At 50.2% G+C, this 14,082-nt stretch overlaps 1 protein-coding gene across 1 annotated transcript; it reads right to left on the bottom strand.

Moving 5' to 3' along the window:
- Lin28a (lin-28 homolog A) lies at positions 1-14,082 on the bottom strand. The gene is made up of 4 exons (XM_060378652.1): positions 14,052-14,082; positions 13,380-13,588; positions 3,917-4,101; positions 1-2,902 (listed from the first exon to the last, which is right to left on the bottom strand). The coding sequence occupies exons 1-4, from the start codon at positions 14,080-14,082 to the stop codon at positions 2,686-2,688; spliced, it is 642 nt and encodes a 213-aa protein (XP_060234635.1). The 3' UTR covers positions 1-2,685.

Below are 14,082 nucleotides of genomic sequence, written 5' to 3'. Positions count from 1 at the left end.
ATGATAGGAATATTAGTACCCAGGTACAATAAAATCCACCATGAAATAAACACCCCAGTGGTGGGGTCACCAAAGCCCAAGGGGGCTTAGTCTCCTGCAGTTCAGGAAAGAGAAGGGATCAGGGAAAGGACAGATAAAAACACACTTTCCCACCCTACCTCCCCCCTCCCCATAAATTCAAGATTTCTCACAAAGCTTTGGTTTCTAGCAGTAAACATGGAGTTACATTCGTCCGTCTCCTAGTAACAATCTTGTGGCCACTTTGACATAAGTTTCTTGCACCGGCGTTAAGTTCCTGAGTGACCTGACTATACATTCATATTCCCTTTTCTGGTCTTCAGGTTCCACTTTCTATATAGAAGGCCCCACAATTGCTTCGATCTACCTAAGGATTACCGATTAAGTTGGTTTGAAGCATCCAAAGGCAAAGCACACCAAGAAATGGTCTTGCCAGGGCTAAGTGTCTCACTCACCTGCAATCCCTGTACTGAGGAGGCTAAGGCAGGAGGATAGCCAAGAATCTGGCTATCCCCGAATACAGAGTAAGACCCTGTCTCAAACAACCAAGCAAAACCCTTGACTGAGTTTGGGAACAAGAGCTGAATGAGGTTCATGGTTTCTTCAGAATTTTTACATGGGGTCATTCAAGAGTTGTAGAGATGCTCCAAGTAAATGAGTGTAGGTTTTCTTACATTGAGAGCGAAGAGGAGCTGTTTTAAGGTCAGAGAATGTGGTCCGGAATGGGAAAGGGGATGAGGAGAACAGAAGGGGAAACCATGGTCGCAGAGGCTCAGTTGGAGAGGAATAGGGCCCCACATTTGGTGTTGTCTGGTGCAGAACTTTCTGTCAAAGATGCTTTGGCTATTTTTCTCTCAATACAAAAAGTTTTGTAAACAATAACCCCCCCCAAAAAAAAACATGAAGACCAACACATTATATTTACACAACTAGGCCACCTAGCAATCACCAACTCAGAAACAGTGAAGTCCTACAAGGGCCAGACAATACATTAACTAGGGGTTGGGGGCAGCATTTGTGGGAAACGAGAAACAGGATCAGACACACACACACACACCACCCATTGTGTTCTATTGCATTTGTCCCGTTTCAACACAGTGAGGTAGGTTTGTGGTGATCTCACAGCATGTAAACGACCCCCCCCTTTTTTTTCTTTAGCTATCAACCATTACACTGAAGCAGGGCAGGACACTTGCCACAGAGGCCCACGCTTGTCTCTCTGGAAGCCAGGATTGTGACTGGCTTAGGATCTGAATCCTTCTTTCACATACCCATACCTGGAGAGCACAGGGTGGGAATAAGGGCATCTATAGATCTTAAATTGCATCCCCACCAGGATAACTCAGTGGCAGAACACTTCCTAACACAAATGAGGCCCAAGGTTCAATCCCCAGTATCTAAAAGCAATCAAACAAACAAAAACCCCATCCTCATAAATTTGCATTAAAAAAAACTCAACACACAAACACACACACACACACACACGCTCATACCCTCTGTGCATGGCAGGCTTAGACTAGTCTGGCAAAGGATGGGTTTGGTGTGGAAAATTACTCTTGTGCCCTTCACCTGGTCCAGCCTTTTGATGTCTCTGTACCACCTTTTTCTGTTTAGACTGATTTCCTATCTTTTACCAAAACCAGATCAAGTCATAGGGCAGCTCAATTAAAACCTGTGAGACATTCCTCAAGGTGGACAGAGGTTTTTAAGGATTCCATGGCAGAAATGCCAGCTGTAATCGGCAAAAATGAGGTAGTTCAATAGGCTGTGCACTCCAAATGGTTGGTCTCCATGGTGATCAAAACAAAAAGTATTCCTGCTGTGCAGACCTGGAGCTGCTACGGACTTATCCCTGAGATTTGCTCATGTACCTGAGAACACAGTGCAGGAATGAGGGCCTTAGATTAAAATATACAAAAATACAAACCGAATATTTATATTAAGAAAAAAAATGCACAAGATACGTCATTCGCACACGGATAGTGCAGTTGGCATCCTGGAGAAAGCGGGACCCAAGGTGCAGTCACCCAAAGGAGCAAATAAATTAAAATCCCATTGGCCCAGAAAGGGCTGGGAGTGAGGTAGGACCAGCAGGTCTCAGTTGTCCCCCAACCACCCTCTGCCTGTCATCACAACCCATTGCTAGAGACCATTCGCAGCACCGCATCCCGGGACTGGGTTATGAGTAAGCAAGATGTGGAAAACAAAAAAACAAAATAAAACAAAAACAAACAGAAAAAAACCTTGCCTTGCTCCTGAGAGTTCCTCCCACAGAACATACTAGCTTGGGGGGGTAGGTTCATTAATCTTGGTTTTACACTTGTTTCACACCCTGTCTGGCAAGGGAAATATCATACAGACTCATACAAAAGAACCTCCCTACCCCAGCCACTTCTAAAAGCATGTTACAGCCTCAGAAAAAGGATGTAGGTTCTAAGGTGGCTCCCCGAAAAAGCCTTCACTTGCGTTTAGATAGAGCTTAGTAGGAGTTCCGTTGCCTCACCCTTTCCCCCCTCCACCACTCCAAGGAAAGACAGGGTGATACCGGGAACCCCGGCCTGAGACACACACAGTGCAAGCTCCCCGCAGCCCACCCCAATCCCCACTTTCTCCACTCTGCCGATTGAAACTCCCCCATAGCAAAAGAATAGCTGCCACTCCCGTGCCTCAGTTCTGGGCTTCTGGGAGCAGGGCGGGGCTGTGGATCTCTTCCTCTTCCTCCCGGAAGTAGGCAGGCTTTCCCTGAGAACTGGGGACCTGCTGGGCCTTTAGTGGGCATGAGGCCACCATGTGGTTGATGCTTTGGCAGAAGTGGCACTTCTTGGGCTGGGGTGGCAGCTTGCATTCCTTGGCATGATGGTCTAGACCACCGCAGTTGTAGCACCTGGCACAAAGACAAAATGGTTAACGGGTGAGAGAAAGACAAGAGAAGCTTGAAGCCTTAAAGGATGACAGCTTCATCCATGCTCATCACTATGGTGATCTCCCGTCCTGGTGACCCATGTAGGTGATCTGTAGATTCACATCAACTTGAAAAGATTAAGAAAACAAAACAGATCCCAGCAGTGAAGTAGAGCATGGGGTCTTCTGTGAGAGCAGAAAGTGCTCTTAAGCACGGAGCCATCTCTTCAGTCCTTATTTATTCATTTTTAAGACAGGTCTCATCACATATGCTTGCCTGGCCTTGAACTAATGGAGATCATTTTTTTGGTCTGTCTCCCAAGTCCTGGCATTACAAGCACATCTCACCAGACCTAGCTAAAAAATGAGGTTTTTTTGCCTTTTTTTTTTGGGGGGGGGGGGAGGGAACAGTGTAGCTTTGACTGTCCTGGAACTCACTCTGTAGACCTGGCTGACCTCGACATCACTGAGGTCTGCCTGCCTGCCTCTGCCTTCTGAGTGCTGGGATTAAAGCCACGCATAACCATGTCCAGCAAAATTCTTTATTATTCACTTATTTATCCTTAGTTTTTCAAGATAGGGTTTCTCTGTATAGCTTTGGCTGTGCTGGACCTCACTCTGTAGACCATACTGCCCTTGAACTCAGAGGTCTGCCTGCCTCTGCCTCCCAAGTGCTGGGATTAAAGGCATGCACCACCACTGCTTGGCAAAAAATTTTAAAGCCAAATTATATTAGCTCTTTGGAGGCTAAAAGGTCTTAAGCCCCATAGCAAAAAGGCAGACATTAACTGAATAAATGGAGTGCCAGTAAAGCAGAAAACCAATATACCGTCTCTCCCCATCAGCCACGCAGTCACGGTACCCTTCACTTCCCACGCGAACTGTAAGCCAACCACGGATGACTACATTGCCATAGACCCTAGACTTCAGTGGCCACTGTCTTCAGTGGCAGCCCGAGGGAGCGCACCCACCCTCCGGGCTGGGTTCTGGGCGGTACCTGTCTCCTTTGGATCTTCGTTTCTGCGTGTTCTTCCCCTTCGGCCGTCGTTCACTCCCAATACAGAACACGCCACCAGGGCCAGTGACGCGGATGGATTCCAGACCCTTGGCAGACTTCTTAAAGGTGAACTCCACTGCCTCACCCTCCTTGAGGCTCCGGAAACCTTCCATGTGCAGCTTACTCTGTCAAATGGAAACACGAGCTTTTACTATTTGCTTCCATTGCTACACCATAAGAAGAAACTGCAAAAGTATAACCTGTTCCTGAAAGACAGGACCCAAAGGGACGGCATTCCCATCTCACAAATGAGAAAACTGAACCCAGAGCTGAGCCCGGCGGCACATACCTCTCAGCCCAGTTTGAGGCCAGTGTGTACTGTATGAGAAGACCTGCTTCAAAAGACAAACCACAACCCCCAATAAGCAAGTGAATTGTAGGGTCCCCATAAACACAGCCAAGAGAGCTCCTCCATGGACTTAAGAAATACACAGTAAAATTCTTAGACAGAACCATGCTGAATGCTGTATTATGGTTACTGAGATAATATACCTGGGCCACGTGAGGTGGTACAAGCCTTTAATCCCAGTGCTTGGCAGGCAAGGGCAGGCAGGTCTCTGAGGTGGAGGCTAGCCTGATCTATAATAGGTATAGGGACCCTATGCTGAGGCCTCACCTCTCCCCAACTCCCCCTGCCTGCCCTTCCCCCCCAAAAAAGCAAAAACTATACAGAGATGAAAATACAGCTAAAAGAGCAAAATATTAATGGATGGATGGATCTGGGGGACGATTATAAGAAAATTTGTCTAGTTCTGTAATCTTTAAGTTTGAAATCACAAAGATAACGTTACTGGAAATTGGAGTCAGTTTCAGGGCCCCTTAAATGCTGGGGTTAAAGGCGTGCACCACCCCCACCATTGCCTGGCTCAAAATACATGTAAAGCAAGTAAACCCAATTGCTAAGAATAAGCATTGCAGGCCAGAATCATGACACAGCACCATTCAGGCAAGTTCAAGGCCAGCATGGTCTCAAAACAGAACAACAAAACTCCATGAAAGTCAGACATAATCAGACAAATCTTCAAAAAGCTACTACACACTTAGGGGGGCCAGACATGGTGATACCCACCCCGCAATCCCAGCACTCGGGGGGGCCTGGACACAAGGTACCAGCTGGGACTGGAGCCGCCTGGGTCACAGAGTTTCTTCAAGGCCAGAACACTTAAAGTGAGACATTTATTTTAAAGGATATTAAGGGGCTGGCAGGATGGCACAGGTGGTAAAGTCAGTTGCTGCCAAGCCTGAAAACTTGAGTTCAGTCTCTGGAACCCACACGACAGAAGGACTGATTCCCACTAGTGGTCTTTTGACCTCCACACATGCTAACTGTAGCACATGCGCACACACACATACACATAGAAACAGACAGACAGACGTGTACATACTGAAAAAGTATTAAATTTTTTTTTGTTTTTGTTTTTCATTCCACATTTTGACACCTCATTTTGGCACACTTCTGGATGAATTAATGAAGTATGGGTTTCTGGTTTGAGACAGGATCTCACCATGTCACTGGCTGGCCTCAAATTCATGATTCTCCTGCCTCAGCTTCCAAATTATTGCAATTACACATGCATTGCAGGGCAGTGAGGTAGGTTTGTTTATTCTTTGCTGTTTTTTTTTTTTTTTTTTTTTAAACAGCTGTACTCAAGCTGCTTTCAAATTTGTCAGCTGCAGAGTCTCTTGCCATTAGTTTCTTGGGCAATTGGAACCACAAGCCCATGCCCACAGACAAATAGATCATAAAGTATTCGAGTTGGAATGACAATAGGAAACAAAATATAAATAGGGATTTAGAACAGTTTATAAGGAAACCTGGAAACACTGCAGGTTTACCAGAAGTTACAAAACCTAGGTACAAGCAGCTAGCAAACAGTGAACACTAGTCATCAGAAGAACCAAAAATCCCTAAGCTCACGGCTGTCACCTCACCCCATACCAGATCTGCTGTTCATTAGTGATAGCACTTCCTTAGAGCATGCTATGTCACCACAGGACATGGGACTCATGGTAAGGTGCTTGCCTGGCATAGACAGTTCTTTCTCACTTCCCCCCAAAAGAAAACGATCTAGGCGTGTTGGTGCATGCCTCTGATCCGAGGCCAGCCTGGTCTACAGAGTTCCAGGCCGCAGACGTGGTTATGGAGAGGCCCTATTGCTGCATGCACAAATGCAAAGAGAGAGAAAATGAAATGAATCCGGAGAGACGAAAGGGACCACTGTGCACCAGGCTGCGCACATCTGAGGGGATTAACACGCACCACCAGTATTCTAGTTGGTAGAATACTTCTCACTAGGACTCTTCAGCCAGGTGGGACCCTATAATTTAGTTGGCTGTTACACAAAACAAAACTTCCATCCAGGGAACTGGGTGAAGAGCACCGACCTGGGCACCGTATCCACCTTCCAGGCTCATCAAGATGGGAGCTCTCTAAGTAGGCCTCAAGAGTCCTCAAAAAATGGATAGGCAATGGGTTTCTCCTTCCCTTTTCTTTTATTATTTTTTAAAATTTTGAGACAGGTTCTCACTATGCCGCCTTAGCTGGCCTAGAATTCACTATGCAGACCAGGGTGCCCGAACTCATGGGCCTGCTCATTTTTAAAGTTGGTCTTGAACTGGCGCTCTCCCACCGTCACAGCCTCCTGAATGCTGGAGTAACAGTTGTAGGCCCATAGTAGGCACCTCGGAGTCCCCAGTACCTTTTGACCTAAGCAGACGGTTAGGTCCAGATTCTGAGGGGTACAGACTTGCTGAGCTCAAGCTAAATACTTCGTGATTGCTTCTGATTGTCCCATCATAGAAATACTGTGAAGTATGTTCTTTCGCATCTTATGAAGGGTGCTTGGGACTGACCCCGGGGCCATATACTATCCTCTACCCAGATCCCCCTCTGTGTTTTACATCCACAGGAATATCCAGGGTGTGATGGCCTCCTGCCTCAGTTTGAGGTGAACAGGGGGTAAAACCTAAAAACAGGAAATAAAAGTAATACAATGTTCAAAAGGATCCACCCCACTGCACAGAAACCATGCTAAAACCGCTCCTAAAAAGCCAAGAGGAGCTAGCTAGAGATACTAGAGGAGCCAGACCGAACTGCCTCTCCCCTGGCAATTCCAGCCTAGGCTGGGCCCCTCCCAGCTCCAGCTGTGATCCAGCAGATAAGCAGTTAAGAAGAACTGTCTACGAGCCTGTTCCCTCCTCACTCATTTGTAAAATGGAGTATCTATCCTGGTTTTATGGTTGTGCTGTGAGGTTTTATGCATGAATTGCAGTTAACACTCCAGCAGCCATGTATAAATCCTCAGGGTGTACCAATTATCTACCTTTTACGCTGGATAGAGACAGGTTAACAGCTAAGAGCCAAGTGTTCAAACACTGGGACAAGCTCTGCTTTTATTACTAATCATTCATAGGAACGCAAACAAAACAACAAGAAACCCCAAACCAAGGCCCTCTCAGAGGTCGTGTTCACTGAGAGTAACATCCTCCCCGCTCTACCCACACCTACAAACTAGGAAGCCCTGGCGGACAGTGTGGGTGGGTAGGGCGAGGAGATTGACTAAACCCTCAGATGCTCCTCCACTGGAGATCTGCCGGAGACCGCCCCTGCAAGCACCTCAACATAAAGGCCAGGCAGGATTTAAAGTGGTGGTCTCCAGGGGTGGCTGCCCATCCCCTCCCCCACTCCCTTCTAAAACATAGTTTGAATTCTTCTCTTATCAGATAGGTAATCAGTGTGCAGGCCCACCAGGCCAGACTCCCAGGGCCAGCGTCTAAAAGGAGCCTGAAATTCTTCTACCGCCCCCCAGTCCACCCCCAACCACACACAAAGCGGGGCCCCGCCCCTCTCTCCCCATCCCCTCCAAAAATAAAAGGGCCTGGGGGGAGGGGCATGGCCTGAGCTCCCCCAATAGAGCCCAGCCCCGGGGAACAAAGAGTTGACACTGGTTGGTTCTGGTCGTCAGATTCCTAGAGTTCCAAGGCACAGATACCCCCCTCCCCAGAATGGCTCACCCCCGCCCTCCCCCACATTCAAACCCCACCAGTTCCTTCCTTCCTCCCCACTATGGTCAGGGTGAGAAGAATAAATTCAGAACCTCTTCCCTAGCCAGGCCTCGGGAAGGGGAAGTTTAGCTAGCCAACCAGCAGCCATCTTCCTTCCCGCCACCCTCCCCATACCTCCAGGGTGGACTAGAGAGGGTGCCACAGCGCCCTTGGCCAAGTCCTTCCCTCAACAGACGAATATCTCAACGGGAAGAAGGGCAGGGACCCCATTTTCCTTTTCCAACCTGTTGCAGTTAGTCAGGTGGAGAGCTTGCTGGGCCACTGGGTGGGGGGGGAGAGAAGAGAAGAGAACTCTAAGAACAGTTAGAGCACTTCCTCTCTGGTGCCCCCACTGCCCTCTTCAGTTACAGCACTTCCTGGCTTCTGCTTCTTTCTTTTGACCAGTTCCCCACCGGGCCTCGCATCAAACACCCCAGCCCAGCACCAGCATGCCACCTAAGAAATCCTGGACTGAAAAAGCAAAGGCTCTCTGATTCTTGGACTCATTTGTCAGCTACAGCTCCTGCTATCCAGTCTCTTCCAGCGCCCACACACCATCCATTGCACCCTGTGTCTTTGAGAGAATTTCCCTCCACCTGGTTTACCAGGACTGAAAGAAAACAGGGGCCCTCTCCTCTAACACCCAGGGCCAGCCCAGGTCTGAGTGATTCCCACGCATATCTCTGACTGGTTCTTGGTTTAGGAACTCAGACCCCTGCGGGATCACAACCAGAGGGTGCTACTCAAGAGGAGAAAGCTGATCACAGACCCTAATGAAGTGAGACCAGCCAAGTATGTATTTGGGAGAGTCAGGGGACAGAAGCTCCAAGGAGGAGCTGGAGATAAAAATAAGCGTTTGATCACGGTAACGAGAAAGGACAAGTGCTGGGCAGGCTGCCACGAGCCTGGGTTTTTCTGGCCAGCAAGCTCCAACAAGGCAGGTCGGAGATCGCTTTTCCTACATACACTTTTACTTAAACTCCTCAACAATACCCTTTAATTTTAAAGATTCAGTAGTCGTGTTCACATGTGGTGACACGATGGTGGCAAAGCTTCACCCGAGCTTCTACACTGGAGGCTTAGCGTTTGCTAACACAGTGGCCCCAACCTAAAGTTAACTGCCATTCACCTCCGCCTGGTGGCCAAACGCCTCCGCTGCTGTCCACCAGGTGGTGCATCAGCCTATTCCAGCTCTGAACCAAGGGGACACCGCATTCCTCAAGGGTTTTCTTGGTCCCTTCCATTCTCAAGAAGCTGGAGTTGTAAAGGCAGGGCGCTTTCTTCTCATCCCACCCTCACCCAGGGCCATGAGCAAGGAGTGCAAGGCGGGAACGGGAGTGAAAAGCTTCCCAGAGTTTATGCCACAACCGTAGAAAAAGGCCATCATGCTGGTTCCTCACAGCAACATGAAATCATGCCTAAAAGGTGCGTACAATTAGGACTGTATTTCCTGCTCCAAACTCCCAGACTTGGACTAAAGACCTGCTCTTCACGCAGGTGACATTTTTCTTAAAAAAAAAAAAAAAAAAAAAAAAAAAATCATATGACATTTAACTTCTGATTAGGAATGTCTGAGCAATTGCTGTGCCCCCGACCCCAGACAAGGCACTGAAAACCACTGCCAGTGCGTGGCACACAGCAACACCAGCACCCACAAGGCCAAAACTTTGCTTGGAATGGTGGCAGTCCTTACCCAGGATGTTCTCTGAAAATTTGTCTCCTCAGGAAGAGGATGCCAAATATTTCATATTGCCAAAAGTAACACATTTTTAGGCCACCCTTTCCCACTGACATGGGAATGGCAGGTAGTGTCCTGGGTTTGATTCCAAGGTGAAGCCAAAGTTCTGGAGTTCAGAGGACCCCCAACATGCTGCCAGGCCACATCCTAGCCAGTCCAGGAATGGCCCCTTCCCTATGTCTCCCCCTGTGGAAGACACAGAGTCTACTCCTCATCCTCCAAAGACACTGGTGTAACATCATCTCATTTTTTTTCCTTTTTGCACTCATTCACTTCCATCAAGTATGTATATAAGGTCAACCAGGCAGCCAAGTTCTTCTCCTCCACATTGGTTGAGACAGCCTGCAGCATCAGTAACCAGGTGCAGGTGTTACAGACCAAGAAGGTTAAGATTCCACACATGCCCCTCAACCCAGCTGCCCTAACCCAGACTCTCAGAGGATGTTCTTTGTATCCCTCAGACATTTTCTGAAGGTGTCCAAGCCACTCAGGCTCAAATTTCAGTGTCAATAATGAATTTTTTTTTGTTTCCAAACAAAACTTAGTTTCTTTGTCAACTATATATTTTATAATCTTTTCCTATAAGCCAAAAAGCCAATAAAAATCTATTTGTGCCAGAAGGTTATATGCACCTGTGGCTCCAGAACTGGGGATGGAGGAGGGATGGAGAAGGTTCAAGGGCAGCCTGCGCTACAAAAGAGCCTGGCTGCTTAAAAACAAAAACTTCGTTCCGAGGAGCTGCTGAAAACCAATACAATTTTATTTCCTAATTTCTACAAATCTTGGTGGTTTACATTTTGAACCACAGGAAACCCGAGTCAAACCAAAACTTAGAAGTGGTCAGACTTCTAACAATTCTGACAAATACCTTGCTAACTCTTTCTCAATTAGAAGTGATGCTGCCTCCCAAGGGACATTTGGCAAGATATAGAGACATTTTCACAACTAATTAATTCCAGACACGGATTTCAAGATCTAAAGGCCTATGGCTGAAAAAAGAAAAAAAAAAAAAATGGGTGTTACAGAAACCTGTTTCATAGCCCCTCACCCTCAGCCTACTGGGAACAGAATGAGGTACACATTCAAGCCGGGCACCGGTGATGCCAAAGCAGAAGAGTGTTGCCCAACTACAGGTCAGCCTGGCTGTATATATGGTACAGGCTGCCTACACGAGTATAAGGTGCAATCCTAAGTATGTGGACTGGCACAAGGACAGCAGCTAACAGGATGGCGGGGACTTTATCACCTCAATCTTGAAAGGCTCTTCCCTGATCCCCTCTCCTTTCCATGGCACGGCAAATGTCATCTTGAGACAACTTCCCCCCCGTCACCCCATCCTACCCCATCACTAGGGCCCAGCAGCTGAAGAATGGAAAGCTCCGATAAAAGATTTCTTACCCTCTCTACCTCCACCCTTCCAAAGCAAATTAAGTGTTTGAGAGTATCCTGTTTACAAGGTCCTCCTGAGGAGACCTCTGAGGGTCAGCCACCCAGCTTACTGCTGGATCTCTCACCAGCTCAAGCGCCAGCAGGAAGCTGTGGTAAAACAGTTACAGTGAGTGGAGGGTGGAGGTTAGTTAGAAGGGCACTTCTTCAAATATGTGTGCCCTTGGTTGTGGGCCTTTAATTCCAACACACAGGACGCAGAGGCAGGTATATCTGAGTTAGAGGCCAGCCAGGTTGACAGAGCAAATTCCAGGGCGGCCAGTTAAGTGAGACCATCTCTCAGAGAAAAAAAGAAAAGTAAACATACAAAAACCTCAAATATGGACTTGGATGTAGACTTCCAAGCTGGTCCGTATGGAAGATGGCCCTTTTCCTCCAGTCACACCGATAGCTTTCCAAGTGCCATGGAACCTACATTTGTCCCAACACCAGTGGACCTCAGGTCACAGGGTACTTTCTCCTCAGTGGCATGAGAGGGTTGGATCTCCTTTATATCCCAGCCTCCCAAAACTGGATAAGTTGTCTTGCCCGGCCCATCTCCAGACCAGGAAATATTTTTATCTCCGTGATCAGGTGATCAGATAAATGGAAGAGCCGTGGAGGCTTGCCACCCGCAGAGGAGGGCCATTCAGAGCTGGTTCCTGTAATAAAGTGATTTAATAGATCTAAAGAGGCCAATTCCCTTCTCTCTCACAATTACTTCCTGTGGGTTATCATTCACATATGTAAATGAGACGGGGGGCCACAAAGCCAGCCACCCAGAAACCAGCAGTGTGGTGATAGCGATGGTGGAGGGTGTGAAAGAAAATTAAGGGTGCTGGTGCAGGTCCCTTCAGTGAGCCTGTTTCAGGAGCCCAGTGACCCCAGCACACCAACAGCAAAGAGCTGGCCCCAAATTCCTTCAACCCAAATCTACCTCCCGACTGGAGGGCAGTGTTCAGACTTCCCAGCAGCCTCCAACCAGTCCGTCCATCCAGCATCTCCTTCCCCACCCCTCCCCCTCAAGAACGCCATCCCTCAGGCTCCAACTCTTAATCCCCACATCCTCCTTTCCCCTCCCCCACAGCTCCTAAAGCTAACCTCCCTGAAGTAACCCCTCCCTGCCCGGCCCGGGTGTCAAGCTCCAGGGCCAGGGATTATCAATTCTTTCCTGGTCCAGCCTTAAACAACCAAACGTGGAAAGGAGAGTAGCGGGAACTTCCTTTCCGCGGTGGGATGGGACCGCTGGAACCCGCCCGTAGGATGTTAAGAAAGGGGAAGGCGGGGAACAGGGAAACCCGAAGGCTCTTCCTTGTTTAGGGTTAGGAATGTTAGGGACAGCAATCAACGGCTGTCTGCAGCCATAAATGCCAAGCTGAGGAGAATAGGGCCAGAGGCCAGCCTCCCTCCGCCGCCTGGCCTCTCGACCCTGAATTTCACTCCCTACTGCGTTGCTCTCCTTTAACTGAGAACTTGGGGTTGCCCGACCTCAGGGCTCCCCGGGGTCGGCCCAGCCGGGAATGAGGACCCGGGCCCCTAAGCTCTCCGTTCCAGGCAGGACGGCAGAGGTGCCTGCCGGTCCTCGACCGTAAGCAGACCTCCAGGGAAAGGACATTGATCCTTCCGGGATCTGCCAAACGCACCTTGGCCGCGGGACCTGGCTCTGGGCGGCCACCTGACTGAGGTCTGCGCTGACACAGGGGGCTGCGCAGGTTCACGCCCGTAGGTGGGACGGCAAACTACCCACCCTGCCCCCCGTAAACTATATTCAGACCTTCAGCACGCAGGACGCCGAGGCCCGGCTCAGGCTGGGCATGTGCTTCTCTGCTCGGCCTGCTCGCCCTCCCCCACCGGCAAGCACAATACAACCTTAGTTTCTACCACATGGGGTCACCTCCCTGCCCCCTGCTCCCTTCCCAGGGGAAAGAGGTAATAGACACGTGGTAAGCCGGAGGGGTTCCCGGAAGGGGGCGGGGAGGGGGTGCTGGTGGTCAGCGGAGCCTCCTCCTCGCCCCACCGTAGTTGCTCGAAACTCAAAATCGGGGCGTCCAGGCAACGATAGGGGCGCACCATGAGGGTCCTTTATCTCCTCCACCCCAGCCGGAGAGGCCACCGGGCACAGCCCTGCACCCCAACTCCCGGTAGCCTTGTCCGCCCCCACCCACCCCCCAGCAAAGTTGCCAGAACCGGTCTCACCTGGTGCACAAAGACGTCCACCGGGGGGTCGAGCGCGACCCCGGCGCGGGCGGTCATGGACAGGAAGCCGAACCCCATGCGCACGTTGAACCACTTACAGATGCCGGCCCCGTGCAGCAGCTGCGGCTCGTCCGCCGCCCGCGCCGCGTCAGCCGGCGCCTCCTCGGGCGCCTTCTCCGCGGCCTTGGCGCAGCCACCTGGAGACAGGGAGGGCCAGGTTGATCAGCTGGGGGCCGTGGGAGCGCCGGCCGCCCCCCCCCCCCCGGGGACCCGGCCGCGAGCTCCCGGTGCTGAGCCCGCGGGCGGACACCCAGGAGGAGGCGGCCACCAGGCAGCTGGCGAGAAGAAACCTGTCCTGGCGGCCTCCCCGAGCTCACCCCGAGGATGCCGCTGCCCCGAAAGTTTTGCCTGTCTTCCCAGAACGTGTGGCCCGTGCACACGCGGCGGGACAGGCCCCTCCTCTTCTCTCCCTCCGCCCCCACAGGCTAGGCGCACAGGCCACTGGAACGCCAGGGTTCCCTGGGCCGGAGGCAGCCCCGAGAAGCAGGAGGCCGGCAGGGACTTGGGGTCCCGCGGGCGGGCAAGTGTGTGGGACACTTCCCCACCTCCCTCCTGTCCAGCTCCTGGGCGCCCTGCATCCTAAGGTGTGCGCGCTAGGTCGCAATCTCGAACCTGCAAACTGCTGGTTGGACACCGAGCCCAT

Source organism: Meriones unguiculatus, chromosome 3, assembly GCF_030254825.1.
Source record: "Meriones unguiculatus strain TT.TT164.6M chromosome 3, Bangor_MerUng_6.1, whole genome shotgun sequence".
NCBI lineage: Eukaryota > Metazoa > Chordata > Mammalia > Rodentia > Muridae > Meriones > Meriones unguiculatus.
The sequence above is the reverse complement of the archived record's forward strand: the minus strand, read 5'-3'. Positions and strand labels throughout refer to the sequence as shown.

Bases quoted from the DNA above. Each gene is read 5' to 3' on its own strand.
- Lin28a (XM_060378652.1), bottom strand. From the start codon at position 14,082: ATGGGCTCGGTGTCCAACCAGCAGTTTGCAG. The intron at 4,102-13,379 runs GTGAGACCGGTT...TCCATTTGACAG, and splicing joins TGGACGTCTTTGTGCACCAG to AGTAAGCTGCACATGGAAGG. The intron at 2,903-3,916 runs GTACCGCCCAGA...TCTTTGTGCCAG, and splicing joins CGAAGATCCAAAGGAGACAG to GTGCTACAACTGCGGTGGTC.